The 23,487-nt window shown below is 48.8% G+C and overlaps 1 protein-coding gene across 5 annotated transcripts in view; it reads right to left on the bottom strand.

The window, feature by feature from the left end:
* Nucleotides 1-23,487, bottom strand: part of TNIK (TRAF2 and NCK interacting kinase) — a 167,502-nt gene that overhangs the window by 126,126 nt on the left and 17,889 nt on the right. For all 5 annotated transcript variants that reach the window (XR_012043487.1, XM_072868177.1, XM_072868176.1 and 2 more), the window contains exon 2: nucleotides 12,453-12,518. Coding sequence is in view for 4 of the 5 variants with exons in the window: in XM_072868177.1 (XP_072724278.1) it covers nucleotides 12,453-12,518 (66 nt within the window). In the remaining variant the exon portion in view is untranslated. The remainder of the gene's footprint in view (nucleotides 1-12,452; nucleotides 12,519-23,487) is intronic.

The raw sequence follows: 23,487 nt of genomic DNA, 5'->3' as shown, positions 1-23,487 counted from the left end.
ACAGGCTATTTACAGAAATTCTGCTGAATTGGCTGTCTTTCTATTAGTTATGTAGAGAAGAAAAGCTTTGGCCTCAATCCTGGACCTGCTGAATTAAAGCATGAAAGAGAAAATCTCTGAAGCACAGGAACGCAAAGGCATTTCCACTGCGAACCAGCAGTACTGCCCATTTCAGCTATAACCATAATTGCCCTAACAAAACAAGAGACTAATGGCAAGTCCAGTGGTATTTGCAATTTTTCCTAAGCCCTGATTGCTGCTTACATGTGAATTTCTACTTCCATAAAACATAAAGATGCATTTCCAGCCTTTCATGTTTTCCGTAAGAGCTTCAAACTCTAAAGAGGTTTTTATGTGCCAGGCGGGGAGGGGGGAGGTTGGCTGGAGACTTCTGAATGCTCAAGTTAAATTCTTAATGAGACATCATATTCCCAACTAATGGTTTTGTTCAGGGACAAACTGCAACACCAAGGGAAGTATTAGCATAAAGACTTATCAACTGCAAGATGTGCCAGAGCAGAAACATCCCATCTTTTCAAAAGGAGATGCAACGCAGGAAAAAAAGAGTAAGCTGGAAGGATTAAATGGCTCCCTGTCTGCATCTCACCACTGCCAACGTGGGGCTGACCCCAGAGACCCTGGCAGGAGAGATGATAGTCTCCCCCGAGCACATCCCCTCCACTCACTGGACCTCAGCACCAGCACCCAGCAGCGTGCCGGAGCCCAGGGATGCCGGTGCCAGAGCCCAGGGATGGCACGCTGTGCTGCTGACTCCCACGGATGCCACCAGCTGCTCAGCACTTGGAAGACCACACAACAAATTGAAGGCTCAGCTCCTCACTACACTTCATAGGGATTTTTTCTTTGTTGTACAGAAGCGGTGAAATATTACGATTAAACCTAGTAGGTCTGAATATGGATATGTAGGTGTTGGAAAACATGGGCAGACACCTGAGCTATTCATGAAAAATGGGACTGCTACCATGAACATCTCATTGCAGTGACTTGCTTTTCTTTCTACTCCTTGGCGTGAAGCAAACCAGCTTAATTCATGACAGAGATATGTGCAGTACTGATCTCCACAACCATGCCTCAGTCCTGGGTCTGCGGGGACAGATCCATCACGTGGAGTTTAAAAGAAAAAAGTTTCAAAGAAAAATCTGCTTAAATTTATTTTCTTTGTCATTGAGGTTAACATGTTCAACCTTTCCTCAGGAACAGTCACCTACAAGTTTGCTTTTTGTTAAATGCAAACCAGCACTGCCACACAAGACCCTGACCCACCTGCAGGCACACAGCCCCGCCAGCCCAGCGCCCTGGCCGTTACACCCTCACCAGGAAAATCAAGGATAAATGGACAGGGAGAAGGAGAGGCCTTGGACAAGCTCCAGGCTTTCCTTTCCAACTCTGTCTGGCACGCCAACCACTACTTACCATTACAACAAGGTTTCTGCAGGAGGAGCTTGGATGACAGCTCAGCAGCAGAAGCTCCCATCCCATCATCTTGGGGCCCCCACCAGGAATCCCTGCAGACACCCCAGGGCTGCTTGCCCAGATGGAGGAACCACCCTGAAGTTCACACACCAACAGTTATTTCAAGGAAAACACAATGCCAACCTGTGAGGAACGAATCACACCTTTTAACTAATCAGGAGGCATCCACGAGTTAATTTTTTTTAATATAGCTGTTTTACTGCATAAGCCTGATCTCATTTGATCTAGATACCGTGCAGACAAACAGAACATATATTTCTTCACACTGACCCTGTTAATAACTATTTCTCAAGGGAGCAGATGAACTGTAACGAGCTAACACTATTTGTTTATTTGGACCTCAAAAGCTAGACTTATTGAAAAAATATCCCCACCCAGCAGTAGCTGGGAAAAAAAAAAAAATTACATCAACCTAAGGCAACATCCACCGAAATGTGATCAGACGGGAGTGTGGTGCATCGCCCGTTCCCTTCAGCTGAGGTGAAGCATCACCTCCAGCACGAGAAGCATGTCACGCTAATGGGTCTTGCCCAGATAAGGTGCTTCTGCGTCTTGATCTTTAAAGCCTGTGAAGAGCTAACAAAGCCAGCACAGCTTCCAGACTGGGCTTGTGGGCAGCTTTGTAAAATTAACTACGGACATCTGAAATCCAATTCTCTGTCCTTTATGCAATTCCCTCCCCCCCACAACTCTCATTTTTAAACACATTGGGCCGGATTACCTCCCCATCCCTCTTTGCCCCTGCATGCACAGGTCACTTCAAGAATCATTTGCCGTCAGGTTCAACTTTACAGTGGATTTAAAAAAAAAAAGTGACCTGCAGAAGGCTACTCATTCTGGAAACTCACTGCCACAGGCTGCAAGCACCCCTATAAAACAGTAGGCACCGGGGCAGAGCAGCATCCCTCCCACTCTGGGGTGCTCCTGCTGCTGATGCTTGGTGAAACCCCCCCCAACCACACAACTGAAGTAACCCAACAACCCAGGAGGTTCCTACAGCCCCCGAGTCCAACCGCCACACTCAAGCAGAGATTCACACCAAGAGAAAGCCCACCAGCCCCAACCCAGCACCTGGATTTCTCATCCTCTTGCAGACCTGCGGGACACGGCTGAGTCTCCTGGATGCATCCCATGCTTCACGCCCTCTCTGCTGGGAAAACTGAGGCAATGCATCAAAAAGGAGAATGTACCAACACTTCAAGAGCACTGCCCTGCCCCAGGGGAGAGCAAAAAAATCTTGGGGGGGGGGGAACTCTGAGAATACAAGTAATCCTTGGGACATCACCACACAGGTCTGTAGCTCAGCCCAGCCCGAGGCAGATGACCACTGGCAGGGACCGGTGAGCCCCAGGACGTGCAGCACTGAGCACACAGGCAGGGATGCTGTGCACCCACAGGCAGGCGCTGAGCCCTGCATTCCTGCCAGGGCACAGGGAGAGGAGCAGCCGTGGCATCTCACCATGCTCCTGGTACCACACAGGACTCCCTGGGCCCGATCACCACAGCTTGTGTCAGTGAAGGCTCAGGTTCCCCCACATCCCTCTCCAGCTGACGGCAGTGCGGTCTGAAGCCCTAACTGACCTCCTTCCCAGCCACCTACGCAGGGAGCCAAGGGAGACAGGGGCTGGGGGACAAGGGCAGCGTGGTGGGGACGTGGGGATGGAGTTGGCCTCCCAGCCACACACTTCCACGAGCACAAACACAAGAATTTAGAGACCTAAACACACACACACAAAATTTTAAAGACCTAAACAAAAAAAAAGAAAGAAAAAAAATACACCAATCTGCCATTCTTATGTGAGGGGAGGAAAAAACCCACAACATTTGGAAGCAGGCTGTGTTTGCTTGGCACTTTCCATCTTTAGGTAATTAGTGTAAAGGGCTTCCCAGGTAAACCTAAGAATAAACTGCAGATTTCAAGAGACACACTTCTCACTGCAGCAAGCCTTCAAAGCGTAACCAGGAGAAGATGCAGAGCTCCAACCACCTCCCCGTAGGCATCGCTTGCCTTCAAGCCTTCAGAGTCAGCTGCAAGTCAAGCTGCATCAAAATTTTAAAAGATACAGAAAATGACAAGCAAGAAACATCTCTGAAGACAAACACTCCAGCAACCATCAACGCCTCAAATACACAGCCTGGACCAACGTTCACAGGCTACTGCTCCCCCCATCCCCTTCTCTAAACCTTCCAAAAAGTCCTCTCCTGCTTTCCTAGCCGAGAGTGGCACCTTCCGAGCCGGGAGGAACAAAATACTTCCCAGCTCTGAAACCTACTTTTCAGTGCCTCTTTAGATTGTTTTGCTCGGCTGACCTACTAACAGCTAACCGCTGCTGTACTTTGCTCCTCTGGGAACCAGCCTCACCCCCAACCTTTTGTTTTCAAAACACTGGTGCAGGGTCACCTCGCACACCACCTCCTCACAGATGGCTTTCCAATGCCGGTACCACCAAGCAGCTCCCAGCTCTACCCTCAGACCACCCCGGCGTTGCCCTGTTTCAGATTTTAAGGGGAGAGGGGTGAGGACACGGATGGGAAAGGAGAAGAGAGGAGTCATTTAGCAAAGGTTGCCGGAGAAGTCCGCAACAGCGGGGACTTGGCCCTAGGCTTCCTGTACACTGCATTAGGCTCCAATTCACTAGACTAACACGATACTCCTTAAACACTATAAACAAGTCAACAACAACAAAAATCAGCAGGTACCAGCTTCTACTTAGAGCAAGATGCTCTTAATCTGCTGCCTTGCAGTCCAGGGTTACCATTAGATCAATATATCCTAACAGCAAATGCTTTTTATAATCCACCCGAGCCTTACAGCATCCATACCTCACCCGCTGGCCACGACCACACCCGTATAACATACTACTGTAAGATATTACGGTGAGCAGCGCAATGAAAGCTTCAGTAGGACAAGAAGCCGCACCTCCCAAAAGGGAGAGTGATGCTTTCACATGGAATAACCCTGATTCTGAAAAGCTGGCTATTTTGTCAACAGCTCCCCCCACCCCTCCATCTCCCAGGTTGAGCAACGCAGATGGTAGCTGGATGCCCAAGTACATCACCATGAACAGACCCAAAGAGCCTGAACAAAGTCAAGGGACTTTGAGCAACCTCCAGAGCAGCAGCGCAAGCACAGACCAGCCTGACAACTCACGTGGACCAATTTCTCCTGGGGAGCTTGAAGACCTCTAGGCAGCAAGTCTTCTCAGACCTCAGTATTAAATATAGCTACATGCATCCACATCCTCGTCTTCCCAGACTGTTCTGCTGCACCTCCACTTGCATAAAACAGGCCACACGTCCAGCAGCATTGGCCCACAACCATGAAACCTATGGATACTGCGGCTGTACAGGCAACCAGTGAACTGGCCCACTTTACGTGTCCTCACAGACGACCTGAGAAAAGACAGGTCTGAGTTCCTACTCCAGTCATTCCTATGGGATAGAAGGTAGCACTGGAAATGGTGCTTGCTCTGCAGGCCTCTGCAGAGCAAGTGCTTGCACAGAGCATCTTCTAATCCCCACAAGTCAAGGAGAGCGCTCTCCCTCCATCCCCATCCATGCCTGGCACCCACACAAGCAGCGTTGCAAGACCCACCACCACATCCCCCACGCTCTGCAGTGCGCCATTGACTTTACTTAGCATCTTCAAAGGTAGCTTTTTCCCCCCCTATGCCATTGCAGATATTTTTTTGTCCTGCGAAACTGTGCGGTATTTACAGAAGCAGAGCACCCAGCAACGCAAGGAGAGTGGACAAATGTCACTTCACAGATGCATCGGTCTGCTCCCGACCTTCACCCTGCCCCTTCCCATCACAAACTCCAGAGGGGGGAAAGGGAAGAGATGAAAAGGGAAGCAATACAGGAACATTTCTAATCACCTTTTATAACCTGCGTTCTATAGGACTGAAATGTAAAAAGCACCTTTCCCTTATACTATTCAGAAAGCAGCAAAGTTAATGTGACATATTGGTGCGTAGGTGTGTGTGGGCTGGTTTCTTGGGGGGAGGGAGGGAGGGCTGAGGGCTCTCTCTGTGTTTCAGAGAAATGAAGCAGCACAAGATGTACCAGTTGCTCTGGTAACAAAGCTTTTTCTTTCTTTTTTTTTTTCTTTAAAAAAAAGGGGACAAAAAAAAAGACTGAAACATCATTTTAAGCATTTTCCAGTTAAGACTTCCTCGCCTGCATGGCAAAAATGAGTCCCCGTTTCAGAAACACACACACCCCATTTGAGTCAGCAAGGAAAGGACCTTCTCTTGTAGAGATATTTTAACAACATAGGGAAGCTGATAAATTGAGGTCGCCCGTTTTCCTTCTGATAAAGCCAGCACGCATTATCACATGCCAGTATGCCAGCCCGGCCCCTTCCCGTGACCCAGTAAGAGCTGATAAAAAGCCCAGCACCACCCACAAGCCGGTGCCTACGGGAGCAGCGGAGACCCCCGCCCCAGCAAGCATCCTTGCACGACGGCACCGCTGTCCTCTCCACCGGCACAGGGAGCCATCCCAGTGGAAACAATGGCTTAATATTTAATACTGTGCTTGTAATATGGAAGGATTATAAAGCAGACTGTAAGTCTCATAAATCCATTCACACTCGCACGGCTCTTATGCGACCTTGAAGATGCTGGGCGGCCGGTGCCCGCCTACGTGGGTCTGTATCTGGATGTGGATGTGAGCAGCCCCAGCCACCACCAAAACCATCGCGGCCCTGGATGGGGCACATGAGTTTGGCACCGGTTAAGTGCTCTGCAGCCCCAGTGGGGCGAGGCAAGGTGCTTCTCTGTCTCAGCCCTACGGAGCAGGCTCTTAGCACAGCACCAAATCATGGGGCAAGCCAAGGAGCTACCCAAATCAGAGGGCACCAACCCCTCATGTGTTTGCCTCAGTCTGCAGAGACCGTCAGACCATGACAAGGGATGGCTACACACATACATGCGCATGTGGTTACACTCAGCCTGTCCTGCTATGCAGCAAAAGCAATCTCTGAAGAGGTTGAAAACAAAAAAAAGGACCCAAAGCCAAGGACACAACACTAGAAGAACCTATCTGGCTCAAGTCACACCCAACCTCACAGCACTACAGTACATTTTATAAACAACAAGAAGGTGGGAAAAGGGAAATGCTAACAATGCACCTTCAAATGCAATAGCTGGCTGTCTAGGGTCAGAGCTGTTTGTTTAGATTGCAAGACGTTGGAGCTCCGAATTCCTTCGGTGGCCCGTGAAAGCGAGCACCAGGTGCCCTTGGCATGCTCAGGACCACCACACAGCAGCCACCACCACAAGATGAGTGTTTGGATGAGGGGTGGCCAGCAGCGTGACCCGGTCTGCCGGCAGCACGTGTGCTTTGCATGCATTCAGCCCGGTCTCTCAAGCAAGGCACAGCAGTCAGTCTTCAGCTATAAAAGCTGTGTATGTAAACCAAGATTAATTCTTTAGAGCAACAATCCCCAGGAAATATTAATTGTATGCAGCATGGTATCTTCTTCCACATGGCTAAAAGCAACAGTGATTAATTATCAAACTATTGACCATCAGCCTTTTGGAAAGGGAGACAATAAAACAACTGATGATTAAAAACAATTAATGTCATTCTTGACTCAGGCTAATCATCTGAACTGCTAATAATGACCCAGAAACCTGCAGAGCCTCTGTTCTCACCAGGGCTGATGCAAGGGCCCAGCACTTGATCAGCAGCAGCCGGCCTGAGCCAGACCTTGGGCAGGCTAAACATGGCACAGACTGCATATTAATTATTTTCTCATACCTCTCCTCCAAAAAAAAAAAAGTAAAAGAAAGAAAGAAAATCTTCTAAAAGCCTTTCTTTAGCATATTCAGCTGCTACCCCACCAGCCTGCAGCGGCGGGACGCCCAGGGGTGCCGCGAGGAAGGATGCTGCTGTGCAGGGGAGCGCACGAACAGCACCCGGGAGGGCAGGACATGCATCATCCCTCCTTGCTCGGCATCTGCAAACTCCGGGACAATGCTACCGAGAACAGACTTGCGCCTGGGATATTCTCAGGGGTTTGACTTGGGGACCAACGTGTCCCAGCAGCCCTGCTGCTCCCAGCTCTTCAGCACCAGGCGACCTTGGACTTCAAAGGCTTTATTCGCTTTCTCATACCCACGCACCTCAACTCCTTCATCTACGGGGTCAAACCTGGGGGTTTGCCTCCAGGTGGATCAGTCCTGGCTTCTGGCAAATGTCAGCTGGGTAATAAATAAATAAACCCTGACAAAAGACCTTGGGATGCATTTCTTCATCCTTTTCTCCCGTGTGTTGTACCCCAGATAGACACCACACAGGGCAAAGAGCAATTGCAAAAAACATGTCCTCTTCAAATGGCTGCCTAACTTGGGCTGGCAGGGGACCCTGCCTGGAGGTGGCTAGTGGCACCCCAGGGTGGCTCCTGGGGGGTGACCCCTGCTCTGCCCCATCCTGTGATGATGGTGGAGGAGCTCCCCGGGGAGCCACGGCTGTGAGACTTGCGGCTCGCAGATCCCACACGCTCTAAATTAGCGCGCAGAATAATGCCGCGTAATGGCTTAGCGATTATATGGCATTTACCAGCTAATTAAACAATCAATAGTTATTGTGCAGTTATGGAGTTAGCCCACAGTACTGTATCTTGTACCCTGTAAAATAAAGCCTTGCTAAAGCTGTAAGTGGAGAGCTGCATCCCCAGGGCACTCAGCAAAGCAGCACTTGGCATTAATGACCGTTGTCGTCCTGGTACGGTTGGGAGGAAGCATGTGAGTATGTAATCTCAACATCATTTATTTCCCTGTTCAGTGCTGTAAAACTATACAAGATGAGAGAGGCAAAGGCTACCATCTGACCTATTTACAGAGTTTTTTCACTATTGCAAAGGCTCGCATCAAAATCCTGCTTTGGTGACACTGTGCACAGGCCAGCGTGTGAACGCCCATGGCTAAGGAGGTCTAAAAACACTGGGGGATTGCTCTGGTTTTTAACATATTCAGTGCGCATTAAGTAGCCCACTGCATGTCTTCCCCCAGCTTTGTAACGATCTGTTGGAAAGGTATTTCTGAGTAACCTAGTGTCCCTTTTACTTTCAACCCACGTATTTGTTGGTGTTTGACACACCAGCAGTTGTGGCCCTGATGCTGTGATTTATCCAGGCAATCTAAGCATACACAGTATTTTAAGAACTTTTTGCTTGCTCTCTAATGCAAAGTAGAGATAAGCAGTAATAATAATGTTCTGGAACATAAAAGCAGCATTTCCTCACACTTTAGATAATGCTCTTAGGGGTCTTGGTGATTTTTATGTTTACAGTTTTGCTTTCAGCCATCAGCTACCTGCTAAAAAACACTGAGGCAACGGCTCAATTCCCCAAGTCCAACTCATTGTATTCCTGTTAGCCATTTCTTTAAACACCTTAAATAAAATAAAAAAATAAAATCCAAGGACACAAAAATCTCTACTGCAACTATGTCTGGCACAGGAGCTAGCAACCTCTCAGTCTTTTATCAAAAAGAGTTTACAACCTGTAACGTTAGATGCAGGATTATTAGAAAATAAAGAAAAGCTTCCGATTCAATTAGAGAGATAAACCATCACCAGCGCGGTCCCTCATTAAAATAAAAATCAAACTATTCACAGGAGATTGTTAGGCAGCGAACAAGGAATGTTATTTCTCTCTGCAATTATCCAAAGTGAAGAGCTTGTGGTTGGGGTTAGAGGAGAGCAAGCAGAGCAGGTCGCTGCCGAGGGCTCCTGCAGCATTCAGGTGTCCCTGGGGTATGGTCAGAGCTGGGAAGCACCACAGAGATGTTTTAACCTGCGGTCCTGAGCGAAGAAAGGCTTTTACTTGAAAATACAGAGATCAATCCGAACAAGTTACCTTTGCCTCTGGAGCACAAGCCTCAGAGAACAAGGCTTTGATTTACAGAAGCATTGTGTACCACCTGAAAGGGCTCTTCAAATCATGACCCAGAAAGCAGGATCAAAGCAGCTTGTGCGGCGAGCTTCATCCCAGTGCCCACGCTTCTGCAGAGGGGTGCACTCCCTTTGGGAGCTCCTAATGTGCTCCGGATTTGGCCAATAGGTCTGTTCTCCTACGAGCAAGAAGGCGGCATGTGCTGTGGCAGGGGCTCCCCAACCTCTCCAGCACAGCGGATCCTGAGGTTGGCTCCATGAACCACTGCTCTCCGATGGCTCCTGTTACTGTGGTACTACCAGACATTTCTCAGGCTCCCCACCCTGTCAGACTGCGATATCATTCAGTCGTCAGAACAACGTAACCATGCACTTTATCCCATGGGATCAATGGGAGGTTTGCACCTTGCACATGTCCCTCCAGGTCCTGGCAGGCCAGCAGGACACCTGTATTCTCCAACACAAATACGGCCACGCGGCAGTGTTAGAGCTGGCTGCTAAGTCCGGTTTTCAGGGCTGCAGTCCTGTTTTGGCAGCCTTGCAGCACAAAAACATAAGATGCTCTCCCCTGCCTGGAATAAGCATCTCACTTCTGCCTCTTCCCAACAGGAGAGCTGCTCTGCTCGCTTCAGAGAGGGACCAGCCGTGCGAAGGGGAGGCGATGCTCACCAGGCGACCGCTCCCGCAGAGAGCACAGGGGTTGGACCTGCAAAGCCCAGGCTAGGAAGCCAGCACCAGAGCAGGCACCACAACGAACCACTCCTTCCACATCTAAAAAGATAACTAGACACACGCACAGCCTCTAAGAGGACAGCAACGGCACACCTCGGGTAGCACCAGCACCGAGGGGTGGGAAAACCCCAACCCCACCTGAGATGGGTTTGAAATGGCAGTGGAACAAGCATCTAATTACAGAAAACACTGCTCCTAGGTATGGACCATTTCTAAAGGCTGTTTTAGAAGGGACCCAGAAGGTCTGTGTGTCATGGAAGTTGATCCATTTGTTTTGCTGCAAGAGATAAATACAGCAGTGGTATCTGGAGGAAAAGAATCACAGAGATCTTATTTCCACGCTAGGTTTTAGGGTGGGACACCACAAACAGTTATGTATGCTTTATATCAAAGTCTCCTTTTGTTTATAGAGCGGGTGCTACTCCAAGACTTCAGTTTAAGAGAGCTCTGAAGTCTTAGCCTGAACTCATACCTCAATACTTACTAATTTGGTTTGGACAGCAGTGTTCCCTCCCCCGTCGCCATCCCATCTGGCACCGGTACCAAGTGAATCACACCGAGGACAATCCAATTACTCCAGCAAGTTAAAAACAGTTAAGAGGAAGATTTTTCTCTTGTACAGCAGGAGAAAAAAGGACCACAGAAGTGTTCACCTCCCAGAAAGCCTAGACTTGGGCATTTCTGGGTGGCTTTTCCCCCCTTTGAGGTAACACACAGACACACCGAAAGAATCAAACACAGCAAGAGGAAACCCGATCAGCAGCGCCGTGCAACCAGCAGCGCCAGCACCAGCTAGCTTATTTCCCTTCTCTGCTCTCCACAAAAACATGACGCTTTCAAAAGGCCGTTAAAGGCACATAGTTTCCACTGATTGTTAGAAATATGCACCAGTTAAAATTAGGTCACCCTCTACCATTATTTTAGCAGCTGAAATGAAAAACAGTTCAGAAGGGAGCTCCCACGGCGGGGAATGCACGGTGGAAAAACAACCAATACCAGAGGGGAAGGCTCCCTGGAATATAACCTTGATAAGAACAGTTTTGGTGTGGGGTTTTTTTTTCTGGTTTGTTTTTTTGGGGGTTTTTGGGTTGTTTTTTTTAAAAAAAACTTATTCCAGTTCAAAAATTCACACATTTGAAACTCCAGAAGTTCCAGTTCATCTTCAGTTCACTTCAATCCCTCTATCCTCATACCGATGGGCTTAGCCTACAGCAGCGGGAGGATGGAGAAACCAGAATTCAGAAGTATTTCCTCATAGGTAGCTTTTTAAGCACCCTTCTCTTCTTCTCTTCAGCAGGGGCAGCTCGCTGTCTTTTACCGCATGACAGGCAAGAGCTGTGCCTTCCAAGCAACCAAGTGAGAGCACATAAGTATATTCTTTTCTATAGTCAAAAGAGAATATGGGCATGACAGGTAAACAGGATCTCTGCGTGCACACACACACACACACACGAGTACACATATATACAGAACTTATGCCCACGCATATAGAAATTTTTGGAGAATGGGGCCCAGGGGAGCCATTGTCTCCCAGCAGACCCAAAACATTTGGCAAATTCCTCATGCAACCATGCCGAGAAACATCTCCCCACCAATACATTAAGTGCAGATAAACCCAGGCTTTGAAATAATTCAATCCCTCCCCAACTCTGCAAGAATCAGCCACAAAAAACCCCCACCAAGATGACAAATTCTAGAAATCCCCCAAGCCAAGAAGTGTTTGGGAAAGATGATGTAATTTAGCAGAGGGTGAACATTTTAAACATTTTTGTAAAGAAGTTCATGGGTTTAAAACTCTGTTCTCCACAGTCCCCTCATTATTCTCATCTGGAGAGCTGCTTCCAGATGTTTACAGAAATCTAAAGAAAGCCTATTGACTGTTGTGTTTCTTCTCCTGCAGCAGGTTTCTGCCGGTGGAAAGGGTGGCAGCCAGCCTGCGTGCGAGCAGAGCACTGGACTGTAGCAAACTCATTTGGCAGCTTACTGCAGCCATAAACTCAGCTCTTAGAAGAGATCGAGATTTATCTATTAAAGTGCAGACTTTTCACTCCCTCCTCATCATATAATCAATAAAAAGCAACTGGGGGGAGAGGAAAAAAAAAGCGGTTTATTTTTTAGTGACAGTTTCAGAACTAATATGAATTGCTTATTGTAAGAGCTCTGTGTGCTACATGGTACTTGCACACAAGACCAAAAAGCTGGAGTTCAGCACGGCTTCTTGTCAGGCCTGAAACAGGTCAAACCTAGCCAAGACGATGTGCTGGGATGCTCCATGTTCAACACACGGCCAAGGCAAACGGGATCACTTCGGGTGGAGCCCTTACCTTATAGACCTGCCCGTAGGTACCATTGCCAACAAGCTCCACCAGTTCAAAGATTCCTGCAGGATCCTAGGAGAAAACGAAGGAAAAAAAAAACTTAATAAACATGACTTATAGATTTCTGCAAAAATAAGCATTCAACAAAGATTAACATTTCACTGACAAGTGTTTTGAGGGTTTTAAGCTTTTCAGGCTGCCCAGGGATTAGCATTACAGTGACGATGAGCAGAAGCGCAGTGCAGCACGGCTCTGCCCAGCGCTGCCCACCTCCAGCATCTGGGCTGGGAGATACCAGGCTGGTGCCTGTGAGCGAGCACTGATCCATTTGACTGGCATCTGCTTGAAATGTGAATGCTCAGTGTATGTTTTAAATGCAATGGCAATTATTTGCTATTAAAACTTAGGTTTTCCTATGCATCAGCTTTGGAATAAAACAAGCTAACTGGCAGGATGTCACTTTTGGCCTCAAAACAGGGTTTTCCAGGTCTATTCCTGAGGTCAGCAGCGTTCACGTTACTTGGCCTAAATGTCATTTTTGGTTTTGTGCATCCTGGCCGTTGACATTCTGGTTTGTCAACTGAGATGAGGAGACCTAGGGCAGCGCTACATGAGGACACCATGATTTGGAAGGTGGCACCGAAGCACCAAAACCCGTCCCAGACCCCCCTCCACCCAGCGCGTGCCCAGCTAGGGGAAGGGCAGTCGCACACAAGCGCACACGCGTGCGGAAGCCGGAGCACACCCGCTGGCACAGTTAAGAGACAGTACAAGCAGAGAGGTACGAGGGAGGGTGGGGAAAGAATAAACCAGCACTGCTATTTTCTCCTCTTGGTGGGTTTTCCCCTTCCAGCAGCTTTATTTATACTTTTCCGCTCCTCCTCCTTCTCCCGTACTCATCACTCCCATTTTGGACAGTGCGATCCCCTGGAAGCTGGCGGATGCAGAGGCGTCCCAGCACCCCGGGGGTCCGCGCACCCCTGTAAGCACCCAGCCCACCGGCCCACGGCGCGGGTGACCCCAGCACCCACGGCACCACCCATCCCCCCTGCTGGATTTGGAGTCACTTGAGCTATCGAACAACTTGGCATCCCAGTGAGCAAAGGGCTGCCAGCTGCAATCCGAGAGGATGCAGACGGGTCGATTAACGGCTCTAACAGGCAAAGGAGGATCAGCCAGCAGCAGTCCTTGGGAGACAGGAGAGGAACACCCACCACCGTGTTATGGACATAGAGGTTTCATTCATTACAAAGCCTGCATCAGTTCAAGATGACTTCTGGGTCCAAAAGTCAAACACTGGGTCTTTGTGAGCAGCTGAGAAGCGAGGTTCAACATATTAATAATACCGCAAGTTAATTAATCCAAGTCTTGATGTGACTGAGGCACCTTTCCACCCAGCCTAGAACGCACGCTGCCACATACCTGCTGGGGTTCGGCACACCTCCTTGCCAGGGTCACAGCAACCCCTCTGGTCACCCCATCCATTTAGAAATGCCACATCCCACTTCTGCCTGTTTCTCCATCATATGTGCAGCTTCCTTAGGCTGCTGCACGAGAAGCCCTGGGGAGCCCAAGCTCAGCCTTTGGTAGTACCATCTGCAGCAAAGGGCAGGGAAGCTGCTCTGAAAGAAGGCTTGAAGACCACTGAGGACACATCTGCCCTGATGCCAATATACCCCAACAAACCTTCAACCCGACACTCAGGCAATACAGGTGAAGCTGCGGAATAACAGGTCTCTAGCACCCAGCATCTCAGCCGGGTGCGGACATCCCGTGGCTTTGCTGCCTCGGTACCAGGCAGGGAAATGCCATGAACAGATGGGAGAGGGAACCGGCAGCACACTGGGTTTCCACAAACTGGGTGAGAAAGGAGGGGGGAAACATGGCAGCAGCTGCTGTTTATTTTTTGAGTTTCTTTCCTAAGGGTTGTTCTCTGCAGTGCTGAAACAACTCTGAAAGAGGCTTTTCCAGTGCTACAAGTATATCTATTTTTGAATATTCACTAGGAGATTAAGGGAGAAGAAAGCTGTGCCTAGGGCAGATGAGCTGGAGGTTTGGAGAAACACCCAGGGAAGCAGCTGGCCATTTCTGATAAAAAGAACTGCTCTTCACAATATGTTTTCCAACCTCTTTCCACAAATCCTCCAACCAAAGAGTACCCCCTCCTGCCATCCCAGGTCACTTCTCCCTCCTCTAGCACATGCAAACGCCAGGCGCGGTGCAGCTCCACCAGGTTCATCCGAGTCCATCCATCACTTGGCTGCCGACCTGCCAGCCCCGTGCCTGCTACCCCGTGGTGCCGGGGCAGCTTTGTGCTAGCCAGGGGCAGCTCGTGCACTAGGAGGGCTTTCCCCCACCGCTCCCACCATACACAGCTCCCGCTCCAGCTCCCACCCGCCAACCAATTTCTCTGCTGCACATTCTCCCTCCATCCTGCTTCCTCTCCACATTTTTCCAGAAGCATCGCCAAGGTAACCGGGCATCTCGCAGCGCGGTGCTGAGTGACACTTCTCCCCTGACTGCTGGCACAAGCCGCCCCATCTCAGCCCAGCCACAGTAACACGCCGGGAATGCCGGCAATGTGCCGGCAGCAAGCTCGGTGCAGGGGCTGATCTCTCCTCCCAGCCACGCTGCCCTCCTCGGCCCATGCAGCAGGGAGTCAGAGGGACAACGCTTCTCCCCAACAGCCACTCTTTGTGCCCAGGAGTAATGTGTTGTTAATGGCCTTTCCAGAAAATACACAGCAGACGATGGGGTGGGCAGCGGCGGGGGGGAAATCCTTCTTTCCACTCCTGGACTGGCTCCTACATGGAGATGAGCTTTGCATCTTAATGGCTGCTGGGGAACAGGCTGTCCCTGGTACCGGCGGGGGGGGGGGACAGGGACGAGGACATCCTGCACCTTGCACCCTGCAAAGCCCCAGCTGAAATGCTTCGGGAGGGTACCAGAGAGCAGCGACAACAGCTTGGGCAGGCTGGAGCGGGCAGCGAGGGAGGAAGATACGGAGGCACGTTGCACAGGGGCTTTTACGTTAGCTAGGGGAAAAGAAATCCACCCTGCAGAGCCCTGACAGGGACCAATCCAGGCCAAGCAGGGAGTAATCTCAGACCAAATATAGCCTGCGCTGCAGACGAGGGCTCACAGCAGCGTGCTGCGTTGCACTTGGCTGGGGGTGGCCTCAAAGCTCATTGCAGGCAGCTGCTTCCAGCCCGGCCTCTACCACCTTCTGCTGATGCCCTCTCCCCCGTCGAAGAGGGACACGCAGTCGGCGAGGCTGCGACCCTCCTGCTACGGCAGCCTCCTCTGCCCACACCCCAGACTGCCTTCACAAACTGTATTTCAAATTTTTTTTTTTTTAACCTGAAAACATCTGGACTAAATAACAAGCCCATAAATAAAAGGAAAAAATTGAGGCGATCTGTCAGTGTAGGAAAGGAAGATGCATTGTTTAAAATGGGGGGGAAAGAACCAGCACTTAAGACAAACCCACAAATTTTCAGCTCTGCATTAGCTTCAGGCAGAAAAAGATTTGTATGGCTGTAGTAGCACCAGGGCTCTGCCGAGAACCCTTGCACCAAGTTAGTGTCCCTCCCTCCCTCCCTCCTCCCCTGCCAGCCTGCCTGAACAAAGGAGGGGAGCGGAAAGGCAGGCAGGGGCCAGGGCAGAGCCAAAACCCAGCGCCAGCCGGGGCTGTGCTCAGGAGACCCCGACACCCATGCACCGTGGCAAGGCAGGGCTGGTTTCAGCCTATGTTATTCGCATCCTCGCAGGGGCCAGCAGCACCCACCGCCCCACACGCCAGCTCCGGGAGGGGCAGGCAGGGCAGGGGCAGCCGCACAAGCCCAGGTAGGGGTTGCAGAGGTGCAGGGATGCCGACGGACATTTGCACATCACCCGCTACCAGCTATCCCCGTTTTAGACCTGCAGTGATGCACAGCTCAACCATTTCCTGCCAAGGAAAGAAGAGCTTATTTTTAGTTTTTAAAAAAGTAAGCTTTCTGCGGTGGTGCAGGCTCAGCGCCCTGTCCCAGAAGAGCCCAGCTGTAGCTTTCTCCATACGAAGGTGCCACCGGCCCCAGCACGGCCACTTGCCTGCCATGGCACACAAAGCCTCATTGAGGAGGACGAGTTAATTTGGAATTTGTGCCAGAAGACACAGGAGCAAACTCAGGCATGGGTCTCTTCATAAAGCAACGAAACACTCAACAAGAGGATCTTTCAGTTGCTCATGGGATGGGAAATGTTTTACATAGTGGCACCCGAGGCAAGGGCTGCGCAGACCCGGTGGTCCTCTGGCCAGGGACAGGCTGGCACCCGAGCTCTCCCGTGCTGGGATCTGACCCTGCTTCCACAGCTGCAGCCAGGACAGGCTCAAATTCAAGTGGTAAATTGTTATGCTCCTCACCCACCTCCCAGGAAAATCAGTGGTACTAATATGTCAGTGGCTAAAACCAGTCAGACACAGAACAAGGCAAGAGCATCATCTTTTCCAGCAATATCATGGGAAAAAAAAGTCCACTTTATTTCAATAAACACTATATTTACAACTGCTGCATTATCAGAAAAGGGACTTCTGTACGTGGATGATAAAGCAGGATGTATCCAAATTTCAGCAACAAAACAGGCATCCCTTTCGAAGGACTTATCGGCGTGGAACACGCAGCAGCGGGGCTCACAGCAGGAGCACACTCCTGGTTAAAACCACTCTGCTCTGCCTAACCCAGACCCTGCAGAACTAAAGCTGAAAGACGTCCTTGCCTACACCGTAACATCTCAACGAGTCCGAGGCACAAAAGAGCCAACACTTTGCTTGAGGAGACTTTAGAGAGCAATATCCATATCCAGGGCTAAGTCAGCTAAGTTGGCTATGGTGACCACTGAGTTAGTGGATCACCAGTTTGCTGTCCTTAAATATGGCCATGCGGATGTCCACAAACACAAGAAGCATGGATACAAAGTCTGTACACCAAACTTGCTTGTTTTCCTTGAAGGAGCCTCATTTTTCTCCCTTCTAGCCCACACAAAAGGTATGTAACAGAAAGGGTTACATGAGCAGACAGTGGAGAGATGCTCGGGGGAACCGAGGGGCACACCAATTAAACCACGATTGCTGTGAATGCATGGGACTGGAGATGAGAGATCAGAGCCTCTATAATCATTGTGCACTTAGTCCCCCCACTCTGAGCAGCTAATGACAACTTCCAGCCAAAAATCATGGAGATAACCAGTCATTAAGCAAATGTTATAACCCTAGAGAAGGAAAACGCACTGCATAACTAGAGCCAGCACAGTTATGGGTCAGTAACAGAGGAGCATCCCCAGGCATTAGCTAGCTGAAGCAACTCCATGCACTAGGAGAGGTTTTTTAATCTCCACTCAGAATAAGGCCTGTGCAACTAACGTTCCCAAACATCAGGATTTTATGAGCCTCTGCCTTACAGCTCCGTAATAAAACAGCCTCAACAGGAGATCCCATTAAACTGATCAGGCATCCTCAAGAACCAAAGCAGGCTTACAAAGCCATTTACTCACGACCCTCAATGCCAGACCCAGTGGGCTCTGGCTGTGTGCAGGTGCCTCTGCGTAGACAAGTCCTGGCAGTCACAAGGAGAGATTTTGGCACTGGAAAGCACCAAAGGGTCATTCTTCCCAAACAGTTGGCTCTTGTAAATTAATGGCAATGCCACGGCATGCAGACAGCACAGGAGAGCCATAATCCCGCCCAGCATCACACAGCTTGGCATGACGGCAATGGGCAGCACTCCCCACACAAGTGGCTGTCTTGAGATGTAGTGTAGCTACACAACTGCCTGGAGGAAGCTGAGTCTTCTAACCCCACCAAGCTCCAACCAGGAGAGGAAGATCATTAATTCAGAGTGTGAGAAAGGCTTCGTGAGGAATGCAGGAGAGACAGAAAAGCCCTTCAGCAGTACAGTTCGATAATTATCAGGGTAATGTATTTCTGATTATGCAAGACATCACTATGAGGAACGAGTCTAAGGATCAAGCCTTCAGTTCACATACTATATACTTGCCCAGATTTTGTTTCCCAAGGCCAAAGGCCCGAGCTGGGCCACGCTCTGTGAAGCCATCCTTCATGTTAGCAAAGTCAGAAGCTCTGTAGACAGCCATGCATATCTCCCAAGCATCAGGACCCGAGTAACCTCAAGCTCTACAACGTCAGCTGCTATTCCTTCTGAAGACACATCAAGTCACCCATTTTGCCATACTTTTTACACTGGTTTCTACAGCAGCAATTGAAGCACTTGTATGATTTGACAAAACGAGATCCAGATCACCTTGGGGAAGCTACCCTAAATGGCATATAGTTCAGAGAAAAATGGAGGGGTTTAAAGAGTACTTGAAGACACAGTTGCTTTTTAGTAATCAACTAGTAGTCTCCATCTCCAAGGCACTTCTAGTTAACAGCCCTGTGAGTAATATGAAGACAGACTGCACAAGCCAGGAGAGGATTGCTAATATAGCTGCAGACAACAGCAAGCAAAACAGGAAGGCAGAGGCCAAGGCAACAAAATGTTGATCGAGTTACTGGGAACTTCCAGAAAGAGGGGTTGGGGACACTACCTTTTTGAGCTTCAAACACTGCCTTCCCATCACACAGACATAGCCCTAAGCCTGCCCATTAATTAAAGCAGTGCAAAAAACCTCAACAGGCTGCACAGGTATTTTTTAGATATTTTGCTTCAGTTATAAGCCAAGTAATGAAGCAGAACCATGCTGGACTACTGGGTGCTATTCAGCCCTCACGGGGATTGCTTAGTCTCACGTCTTCTCCTCCTAGCTTTGGTACTTTTCCCCTCCTTCGCCCACCCATTCAGAGACTCACAAGACAAGCTATCATCAATGCCATCTACCACTGCACCTCCTGCCTACTCAAGCAATACAAGCTGCTCTACTTGGAAGAGTAATAAGGAACTCACCGAGGGTTTTGTTTTCATTTTGAAGAAGCAGTTTGTCCTCCCTCACCCCCAAACACCCAGCTCCGTATCTTAAACGAAGATGTTAGTCAAGAAACAACACTCCTATACAGCATAAGAAAAACTGTTGTCAAGGCTAAGTTATTAACAGAAGAAAAATTTCTCCACTTGACAGCTGAGAGAAGCCTGTTTACAAATCTGTTTGAACCATTCCTCTTCAGCATCTCACAAGGAGCCGTTCCTCCAGCCCCTACTGAGAGCCACTTCTGTGCTCTGCCCCTCTCCTCTTCCCAAACCGTAAATCAGCTCTCCCGGGTCTCCAACACTCCTCTCCCTAGCTTCTTGCTGCAGTAAAGCTCCAGTCCCCACACATGCACCTCTTTCCTTTCCAAAATGTTAAGACCTGCCAATAGTTGGCAACAGCAAAATTAAGTAAGAACTAATCACCACATTGGGCTTTTCAGTCAATAAAGGTGGATTACTTCTTCAACTATTACCTGTTCAATTTAAGACCTAAGTGTGGATTTGTAGCCACCAGCCAGAAAAGGTATAGCCAACACCACTACTGAAGGAAGAAAAGTAAGAAATCCCCCATGCACATACGCAGCCCAGTCCCACTCGGTCCTGCTGAGGCCAAGCCACTGAAGCTACAGTATATTGACATATTCCAGATTTCCTCACAGACTAGCACTTGCACACACAAAATTAGAGTTGTTCTGACCTAGTTTCTCCTTCCTACCATGTCAGTAGAAAAAGTAGCCATTCTGTACACCCCCCACCAATACAAAATGGGAGCTCCAAGCCAGTAAGGAACACGTAGAGACCTGGAAACAAAGATTTTTCCAAACCAAGATGATGCATCTGTACCACTGCAGACAGTGGGTCCCACAGCCCCAGACACAGTAGGGATACCAGGAGAGAACAATGACTACTGACATATATAAAGCTAACCTTCCCCCAACAGGGCACGCTGGAGCAGCCCAGCCTAAGGAAAAGCCATCCACAAGCTACGCACTTACACTAATCAAAACAAGAAGGGTCCAAGCCTCCTCTCCGTTCCTTCAAAAGCCTGACCTAAGCATTGCTAGCAACAAGGTGACTCCATCTCATCCTGATGTCACTCAAGCAAGAGGCAACGAGTTTTGACTTGAAGCTAATGAAGATCAACTTCTGGCCTCCGTGAGCGTCACCATGGTAAGATGCTGACTAAGATATTCAATAACCCTTAAGACAATAGAATTCTACTTATTCTTCTTTTGAAGTTGGACTCCCTCCGAATCAGACAATCCTCTCTCATTTTTAAAGCTCTACAGCACATCCCACAGATCCCCAGGACAGACTCCATGAATTGTTTGCAGTTGTAGGATAAGCCCTCCTTCCAGTTCACAGAAGACTGTTCATCTAGAAGAGTTAGAAGTCAATCAGTCCAGAAGCACTAGCAAAAGCACTACTGCTAAGTGAACCCTGAGGTTTTCAACACCGTGTTAGATGAATGCAGCCTCAGTACAATCAGCCACTTCAACATATGCCTAATTCAAGCACACAACGTCAACGGGACAATATATAAAAGGCTTGGCTAAGCTCAGTGCCTCTAAAAAGCTACAGTGCCAATTATAAATCATATCTATAGTCCCCAGAAGATCTAAAGTCACTACTGGTATTGTACCATGCTTCTTCGGATGCAGACATCAATTAGAGCACAGCAGCTGGACACTCTCCTCACTGGAAGCCACTTATCTGCAGTTTCAGACCAATAAGATATTATTCCTAAATGTTTAGATCTTATCCCTCTGAGAAATAAAGAGTTTCACCTCGGCCAGCAAATGTTTGCATCAAGCTGAAATTGCTACCTACTAGTAAATGCTGTCAAAGGTTTATGGGGTCTCAGAGGAGTTGGTTTAATTACTTACCAAAGCAGCTGTTTCAGGAACCACAGCCTCTTAACATACCACTCCTTGAGGCACACTTTGAAAAGCAAGGTTGCTGCCAAGCTCGCACCAAAAGCAGAGAGCCCTCTCTCGCATGCAGGAAAAAATTCAGTCTCCAACAGCAGGTCACATTTGTGGTTTGGTCTGTGGATGTCTGTAGGGGTGACAGCTCAGAAGCCAGTTTGCACCTTTCCAAGTCACTGCAGACTGGACATCCCAGCTTCTGCAGCCCTCACAGGAGACTGCTGAGGTCAGCCATCTGGGATTGCCTTTGTCAAGAAGAGACAGCCTTGCTCCACCCTTGTAGCGAGAGTTGTGGATAGAGGAATGCCTTAAAACGGGAGAATGTCTCACTTCCAGACGCATTTAGGAGCAAAAGAAGCAAAGCAAATCTTAAACCTTTTGCTTTTTAAAAGTAGGATGGTTTTGCACCTCTATGTCTGTTTTTAAGTTATGGTTGAGGATGTCGGCTGAGCTGACCAGGGAAAAGTTGACAGGGATGAAACTCTTACATCATTGTGGCACCAACAACCTATAGACTACAGCCTTCAACAGCAGGGATCTGTGCAACAACCAATATACAGGCCGGGCGTGTATGCATGCACGCCAAGGAGCCTCGGAGAGATTTAAAGCCAAGGGAGAGCTGAGAAGGCACGTGGGCCAGAGCGGTGACCATTCGTGTTCACCCAGCAGCAGCAGATGAGCATTACAGCCAAAGATACTGCACCTGGGAGGGCTTGGTCTTGTGGAGCTGCTGGAAACCCTTCATGCCATCTGGACAGAACAGGAGCAGGAGTTACACATTGGTCTTAAGGGAGACAACGTGGGTGGAGAGCCTTGACCATCAGAAGTGACTACATCCCAGTTTGAAGTGATTGCCATTACTTTTTAATATTTTGTTGAAAACAAGGCAGAGTCCCTATATACGTGTCTGGGGAAACATCACCTCCCTACTGCATTCAGTCAAGTTTCTCATGCCAGTCCAATTTTCACAGATCATCTGAAGATGGAGTTATCTGCTGGTTTAGTGCTTTCCAAAGAGTTTACCCATTGCCTGTCACTTTTCATCAGCTCCTTACGGTTGGTTCTGCAAGGGCTGGTTAGCAGAAGAGGATCAGATAACTCTCTAGTAGCAATAGTTTCAAAAAAGGACAATATGGTGAGCAAATTACATGGAATTATTCAGCATTCAACTAGTTGCAGAACTCTGCAAGATGCAGCCAACAGACCGTAAAAGACACAACTATACTCAACAAGCTCCCAAAACTGTGCATTATAAACACATTTTTTCATAGAATTGTCTTGACAAAGCAGCAAAATTATTTAAAAGAATATCAAATACATGTTAATTTCTGTGTTTCATATCCGGAAAGACCTTTCTCACCCAAGAATTAACAAGTCTCGGGGAAGGGGGAGGGAAGGCTTCTCACCCTTTTCCTACATTTCACAGGCTGCCTCGAGTAATGCCAGACTCGGCAGGGAGTCTGAAGGTTTGGTCTTGACAGACATTCACTTAAACTGGGGGGGAAACAAGGTCCCACAGCAAAAAGCAAGCTCCTGCCTGATATATGCCAAAAAAACGGCCTGAAAGGCAGAGACAATTCACAGTCCCTGAAATGATTTGCAATAATTTTTTGCCAGGTCGTAAAGTATTTCCCATAGCAAGACTTCTGTATTTCGTGGTGGCTTCTGACATTGTGAAACATGCTTTTAAATTCAGGAAGATACTTTTTATTTCAAATCCCAATGCCCCAAGTTACTAAACTTTGGGTGGGGCAAGGATTATTTACTTTAGTTCATTGGATATATGCATTACAACAGCACTTCAGCCAAGACAAAGCAGAGGGACCTTTCTCACACAGGCATCCTAGGAATATGCGCTGGTTTTGCTTTGCAAGTCACCACGATGCCCCATAAATCCAACCACCACCTTCTGCTTTACGGGATCAATTGAGCTGCCTGTGAAATTACAGCCCCATGACACCTCCCTGCCTTGGGAGCTCTCTGCTAGCTCTGGTCCCTGGAGCCAGCTGTGACATTATCTGGCCTCTGCCTACCAAACACTCTTGCTAGAGCTCCAGTTTTATTTATGAGCTCTCACAAGCAGGCTGGAAACATTAACACAACATGCACATGGCAGCAAAGCAAGCCCTGTAAGACCACAGGTACCAGCCT

The sequence above is a fragment of the Ciconia boyciana genome, chromosome 7, assembly GCF_034638445.1.
Source record: "Ciconia boyciana chromosome 7, ASM3463844v1, whole genome shotgun sequence".
NCBI classification, from domain to species: domain Eukaryota; kingdom Metazoa; phylum Chordata; class Aves; order Ciconiiformes; family Ciconiidae; genus Ciconia; species Ciconia boyciana.
Note: the sequence above shows the minus strand (reverse complement) of the source record. Positions and strands in the feature narration are given on the sequence as shown.